This window comes from Capsicum annuum, unplaced genomic scaffold (assembly GCF_002878395.1).
Source record: "Capsicum annuum cultivar UCD-10X-F1 unplaced genomic scaffold, UCD10Xv1.1 ctg81632, whole genome shotgun sequence".
Lineage (NCBI taxonomy): Eukaryota > Viridiplantae > Streptophyta > Magnoliopsida > Solanales > Solanaceae > Capsicum > Capsicum annuum.
Genome location: NW_025892367.1, coordinates 155840 through 163636, shown reverse-complemented (window position 1 = coordinate 163636; position 7797 = coordinate 155840). Strand labels below are relative to the sequence as shown.

Here is a 7797-nt window from a genome sequence, read left to right as displayed (position 1 = left end):
GTTTGATACGAAATTTCTTTATAATGGCTCTCAACTATATTTTGTAAAAATATTATGTTTTGTTTTGATACCTTTGTGTGACAATACTTTTGTGCTGACCCCCTCCTCTCTCCAACCTCTCAGGTTCAGAAGCCCAGTCTAGCGGTCAACAGAATCAGTAAATCATTCAAACAGAGTTGCAGATACAAGTGGTGAGCCTTCTATGTTTTAAAAGGTCTTATGTTCTGCAGTCCTTTTATCTTATATTCGGTTTTGGGGGTCTACTGGGGGCCTTGTCCTAGTTTAAATACAATTACTTGACTCAGTCATTTGTTAGAGATTTTCGCAGACAGTTGTTTAGAGGTTAATTGATGTTGAGGGAACCCTATCACCCCGTTATTGTTTCTTTTCATATTTATGACCATGTTTCTGAATTATTGTGTTTTTGCACTTTGATCATATGAATTAGGTGCATGATTACCAGACAGATAGGGGTGTTTCGGGCCTTCATGGTTTGAAATGCTCGTTACGGCCAGGCCCTGGTTTGGGTCGTTACAATTTGTGTGGCTAGTGGTACCATTGAATTGTTAAGTGGAAAAAGACTAGTTAGATGGTATATGGTGATCTAAAAAGCCATGTTAAGTGTTAGAATCTAAGTTTGAGTTTTGAAGGTTGAACCGACAGAAATAAGTGTGCAAGCATTATACTATGACTATTGGTGGCTATGGAATGATACAGTGTATCCCAGAAGGTAGTCATTCGGGTTAAGTCTACTTTATGCATGTATTGTCATTTTTTTTCTTTTAGAACCTAGAGTGCAGTAAGTGTAGTTCAGTTAGAATCTGGTAAGGGATCTCCCAAACTCTAGATGATGACTTGAAGCTAAGGGGAAGATGATAGAACGAATGACCAAGTAAGGCTCTCAGATTCTATTAGTGATGCAGTATGATTTAGAACATCAGAGGGTGAGGGTGAATCTCAATCCATTCCTACCTCAGTATTTTTTTTTAGTTATTCGGATGCTTACTCATGCCTTACGATCCAGTTCCGTGATTGTAGTTCATGATTCCTGTATATGATAGAGAGTTACGTACTCTTCCATTTCTGAGATAATGAGTTCTAGTTCATTCAAGTAGTCTGAATCACATTCCTTATGTTATGAACTCTAGTTGAGTTCATGCAACTCATGACGCATGTACTCACTCTTTATAGTGTGCTCAATCGCGTATAAAAATATTTTCATGCTTCAGGATCTTATGTTTTAACCTTTTAGTGACCCTCCCTAAGCAATGACAGTGGTGACTATGTAAATTTTTTGTTGATGGAAGATCATAGTATGGTTGCTTAGATAAGGCCATAAGTATGAAGTAAGAGTTGGGGCCAAGTCTTTGATACACGTGATGGTTAGTGGAAAAGTTTGTGTGTGTATGTCTTAAGGTAGTGCGTGGGAGTTATATTGACAATAGTTTAGAAACTATGTGAAGTATGTATTTATGGGTGGTTGCCTTGAAGTCAACATTTGGTTATAAAATAGGCTTGAATGACGTTATGGGATTGTAGTGGAAGGTCGCAATATGCATTAACAACTTCATATTAAGAGTTCAGAGTAGTCATTGAAGTGGTAAAGCATGTTATGCTTAGGATGTGATCTTTAAAAGAGGTATAGAAGGTGGCATCATATGGTTTAGAATAATAGCGTGGTGTAGCATGTTGTGTTTTTGTGACTTAGAGCTAGGCTTGATCACAGTGTAAGGATTAAGCTATTTTAGACATTAGTAGAAAAAAAAATTGTCAATGCTCATATGAGAATTTTAAGCTTAATTGAATGAATATGATATTTATAGGAATAGTATAGTTAAGGGATATTCGAGAAGTGTGCTAAGCTTGAAAGTAAGAAGTTATATTGCCAAATGTCTGGTAATTCTATCCTAATTTAGGAGTTATATGTCTATATTCCAGACTACAGAGTGGTGTCATTGTGATGATTCCTTAGTGGGTGTCTTGTGTAATCCATACCCAAGATTCATGGCTCCCTATTACTGCTAGAACTTCCTTAGAGAGAGTATTGAAGAGAATACTCCAGTTAAGTATGAGGGTGTAGTATAATTCAGTTTGTATGGCCAATAAGTCAGTTCGCATGACTTGTTTTCTTGTCTTTGCACTTATTCATGCTATCTGGAATCTCAGACATGCTACTATTCCAAGATAGAGTATACTAGTAATTACGAGCATAGATCAGTTCATGCGTCATGCATTAGATTCAGATTCCAGAGGTTCAGTTATGATTCAATTTGTAGGTGCCCTATGCATCGCCTCAGTTTTCTGAGTATCTTAGTAAATTGAGCATTCATAGAGGGACATAGGGTCCCAAGGGGGAGATACCCCATTCAGCTACATGCATAGATTCTTATTACAAGATTCAGACCAGTTATCATTGTGTATTCAGTCATACGTCATACGTCAGTTCAGTCAGATATGCATGCATTATAAATGCATGTTCAATAGAAAAGTTTAGCTTATCAGTGTATTCAGTTCTGCGTTCATGAGAACAACTCAGTAACAAATCCATGCATCAGATATGCATGATTCATTATGAGAATTCAGCCTATTAGTCGCTTCAGTTGTGTATTCCATGCATTAGATATGCACGTCCGGTATAAGAATTTAGAACATCAGTAGTTCCAGTCTTATAGTCATGTTTCAGATCAGTGTATTATTTCTTAGAGAAACATAAAATGTCCGCATAACCCAAGTGACGTAATGTTGAGAAAAATCCTTGTCCATCAAATGGTGAAACACCACAGCTTTTGGTTTCCACTTTGTAAAACAATGTATAGGACATGGGTACATTATTTTATCTCCTATAGCTCCATTGGTAAATACAAATCTAGAAACTGATTCAAACTAAGTAAATACTCTGGTGTGTTTCTTGATATTCCAATTCAAGATTTATCTATTGAAGAATTTAATGAATATACAAAATATCACCTATAAGATTTCATAAAGAAGAAATTCGTAAATGAAAGCCCAAAATATCACTAACTATCATTAACAAGACATGATACAGAAAAGGATGACTGAAAAATTGTTTTCAATATTCTTGAAACGATTGTCAGAATATCCAATATGATCTCAGCCAACATCTCTAAGATCATAATTCATGCCTTCAGTCTCAAAACATACTTCCAAGTTAGTAAAACAGTAATAACCGGGTTCATATTCAAATATCTATAGAGTAGAGGAGCAAGAACTAGGGTGGGTAGAGAAAAATGACTATGAGACTAAGCCCTGCCACATAAAATCGGAAAACTGCAATCTCATGCAACAAGCTAATGAACAGACATATCATATAATTATAAAAAGAACTAAGATTCAGCAGGGAACAATGATAAAATAAGAACTGCAGATATAGATTATGGTATATTCTGTAACAATTCTCATAACGAACTGATGAGCATCGTAGCAAGCAATGCAATTTAACATGCAATCAAAACTACAACCATTTAAAAGTAGTGCAATGATATGAAAATCAAACATGAATTTTAATGAGAACCAGAGTAAGAGTAATCAAATAATAACTAGAAGAAAGGGATCTTTGATCACAATTAGCTCCCTTAAACACCGATGAGGATGCAATAATCTATAACAAATGACAAGACATTTTCTTCTAATACAAAGCACTTAGATACAAGATTCAGTAGCTATGCCATTTCCGCTATTTACCAAATATTCAGCATCAAATACTGCAACAAATAAAAGCAACATTGATTATCTTTGAAAAGCATTTCATATTAGTCATAATTAGAGAATGAGATGAATTATGCTAGAGCCTTGATTTTAAATAAATTGCGTAGTCAACTAGTATGCTTGAGTATAACAAATTTTGCAGCAGGAAAACAGGTGAGCAGAAATCATCCACTTATAGTATAAAACTACAACAGATAGTATCCTAAGCTTTTCAGGATATGATATTATATCTCACTTTTTAATGCATAAATACCAACAGTCCTATCTTTTGAATAAAAATATCAGCAAGGAGCTAGTGGGCGATTTACCGTATGTAGTTTGCAATAGTTCCGACTCTCAACTGGTAGTCTGGAAGCAAAATATTCTATATTCTCAAACTCCTCCCTATATGATAAACAAATGTAAATACATATTGCAAATAGAATACCATTACACACGAGATAATCAACAAGTGATAATCTTACAATCTATACCCTAAATCACATTAAAATCTGTCATATCTACGATGATAAGATCTACCCCCAGTATCATACCCTAATATATTCAGACCACTAGATCAATACACCTAATATACTAATAAAGAAATACCTACAATAGTATCTACATTCATTGGTTCATCATAAGTTTAACACAACAAATTCAACCTGTGATATTTCTGAATAGGTAGATTCGAGATCAAATAGGTAGATAATTTACCCAGTGAAATCTCACAAAGTGGAGTATGGAGAGTTTAGAGCGCATGCAGACCTTACCCCTACCACGTAGAGGTACAGAGACCGTTTCCGAAATTATCTCTCTAATAGGTAAAGCATAATTTATAATGAGCTATTCATTTTTCTCTTTGCACCAAGGTAAAAAAGGAAAAAAAATTGATGTTTCAAGCTGTGGAGTAGAGAAATTTGGAACAGTAAGATGATTGTTGCAGTTTTTTTCCTGCAAAACTGAACTAGGAAAAGAAAAAGAACTAGCAGTCGCTTAGATTCGCGGAAATTGCCTTTGAGCCAGCCCATGATCAATACGATATTGTACATACACCCTATTACATGTTCCTCAACCTTAAGGGAATCCCTTAAAGCACGGGCATTATGACATTTCTAATCGACTGTCCTGTAATTTTTATCAAGATTTCAATAGTTAGGATAATTTCGCCAATTATGGTTGGGCACTTCAACCATGGATGCATAACGGTAAGAGCATTCTATTAGAAAATAGGTGAATATTACTGAATTGGTAGATCCGAGATGAAATATTACCAAATTTAGATGATGACAGGCTAAGATAGTACCTGTGATAACTATATATGAATCCACGTCCTCTTCCCTACCAGGAAAATTATAAAATGGCCATGTTAGTCTTCGTAATCAATTGTGAAAACATGTGCGTCTACCTAATATTCATATTATAAGTTGATTTACACTTGTGGAGATTGTTAGCTTGTGAATATAGATGATGCTATCTTATAGTTTATTGACAGGGTTGAGTTATATATATAATATTAAGCTAATGACTATGGTGGGGATCATGTCATGACCCCGAATTCTAAAGCTAGGACTGATATCTAACGAGCCACAACCCGCTAGTTGAACCATTGCATTCAATCACCAAACTCAAATTAAATTCTGAATTCTCATTCATCCCACTGTTTCCTGAGACGACTGATTAGGATTCCTTCATCATAGTCATTCCTTTTGACATATTTTGTGGGACAGGTTAAAGTAATAGGATGAAGCAGTTGCATAGCTTCAGTGAAATCTAATGCAAGAACCCTAATACCCTAGCACCACCTCAAGACGATAATAATAGAGCCTATACCAGCTCACCCTACTGCCAATCCTACCTAATCATGGAGCAATATGTAATAAAGCGTACCAACTCACTACACTCAAAGAACACCTAAATGGAAATGGCATGTGAGATGGTCATGATGAACAAAAATGGACACCAAAACCTAAAAGATCAAAATATGAAGTTTGACCTGAGCTCTAATTGCTCTGCTCTCTGTATGCTCTCCACAATGCTAGATATGATGACCTCAATTGCAACGGCCGGCTGATGGAGTCAATCTGGGGGAAATGGAATCAATTTGGAGGAGGGGGGACAAGAGAGAGACTGATTTGGGGGAAATGAGAGAGAGGGAGATTTGGGGGGAATGAAAGTTGTGAATTAAAAATTGAGAAAAATTTTTGCCAATTAAAAAAAAAGAGGGAATTTTTTTAATGGTATAAAGCGTTATTTTTTCTATTGATAGTGGGGATTTAAAACCCCCGTAATTTATAGCAGACATTTAAACTCCAGCAAATTTATAAATTTTAGCAGCAAATTTTTAACCCCTGCACTTCATATAATTTTATGGAGGTTAAAATAACCTCTGCAATTTAACATGTTTTTTGTAGTGTTATGTACTTCCACAGTGGAGGGTAACGAAATTTCGACAAAGCATGTGATGGTGAAACAAAATCAATAAAAACTGACGCATATTTCACACCGTATTCATCCAAGATGATGGTACTGGAAAACGTCTTCAAAAGAATGAACATTCAAATTCCCTATCTCAATTTTACGAGAATGATGGAATACATAAAAGATGGCCATCCATTATTATTGAGTAAACCGAATTTGACGGACAAGGAGAGAAGATAACAATGGATATATCAAAATTGTAGTCATCAGTGTCTTCCTAAAAACAAACACAATGCTCCATGGACACTTCAATTTTTTTTTTTTTTTAAGAATTGTGATAAAAGTATATTTCAAAAAATACTTAATAGTTTGTCAAATGTTTAAGAAAATATGTTGATTTTGATTCTAAATAAAATCAATGAATCTATTATAATTTTTATAAAATGTTTTTGAAATATACTCTTCAAATTTAAAAACTAAATGTATGTTTAGAGTCATTCATTATTGTTCCATTAATTAAAATCGTGTAGTGACTGTGAAAAATTTCTTGGTAGGGATTACCTACCCTGGAGAGGCTCTAATCGATGAAAATTAGGATTAGTCATGCTCCAATGTGGTTTGGAACATCGTGTGAAAAACTCAAAAAGATTATACTGTGTAGGCTAACAAGAATATTCAGGATTTTCAAAAACTCATGAATATTCAACTTAATAATATTCATGTGAGACACACGTGCAATTCGCGTCTCCTAAACTAGTATAAATGCAAACGAATGTAAGTGCAATAAGTGTCACACATGCATATCTCACTCATGCATGTGGGACACGTGTTGTCCATGCAAGTATATTAATGCATGAAGGACAACTGTTGGACATGCACATATAATTCATGTAAAAATAAAAAATTAAAAAAAAGGAGGAGAAGAAGAAGTGGGCCATTTGATGTAATAATTTAAAAATTGGGCCAATATTTGTAATAATTTTAACATATTTGGTGTACAACGTAATTATTTTCTTTATAATTTCTATAAAAGCCCTTGCCCATTTTGTCTTAAAACATCATAAACCTAATTTGCCTCAAGCTCACCATTATCTTTGAGAAACCCTAAATTCCCTCAACGCTAGAAATCGAGGCATGGAGCAGAGGGTTGTGCGTTCAGGTTTCCGTTTTCATCCTACTGATACGGAAGGACTTACATTTTTGCAAAAATTCATGGCAAAACAAGAAATAAATTATTCTGGATTCATAACCATAAACATAGATGTCTATGATTCAGAAGAAGAGCCGTGGAAGATTTATAGTCGTGGAGTACCTCGCGGTGCTGCTGATGACAGTCTGTATCGCTACTTCATCACAAAGAAAAGTAGCAACCTTGGCAATTGGAAACTACAAGATGAGGGAAAACCAGTTCACCGCGATTCATCATCGTCGACAGTTGTTATTGGATACAAGAAGAAGATGCGTTACATGGTTAATAATAACGAGGAGCATAGAGAAGACGATGGACACTACTGGCTGATGAAGGAGTACAAGCTCTCTAATGTGATGCTCCATCAGTTTGATGATGACTATAGAGACTATGTTTTGTATGCTATCAAGAAGAAGTTTATTGAGACTTGTTCTTCGGAGATGGATAATGTTTCTGAGGAATTTGGAGCAATCCAAATATGA

General features: G+C 35.1%; 1 protein-coding gene across 1 annotated transcript; it reads left to right on the top strand.

The window, feature by feature from the left end:
• Positions 1–7260: 7260 nt before the first annotated feature.
• LOC124895375 (NAC domain-containing protein 13-like) lies at positions 7261–7797 on the top strand. The gene has a single exon (XM_047405811.1). The coding sequence runs from the start codon at positions 7261–7263 to the stop codon at positions 7795–7797; it is 537 nt and encodes a 178-aa protein (XP_047261767.1).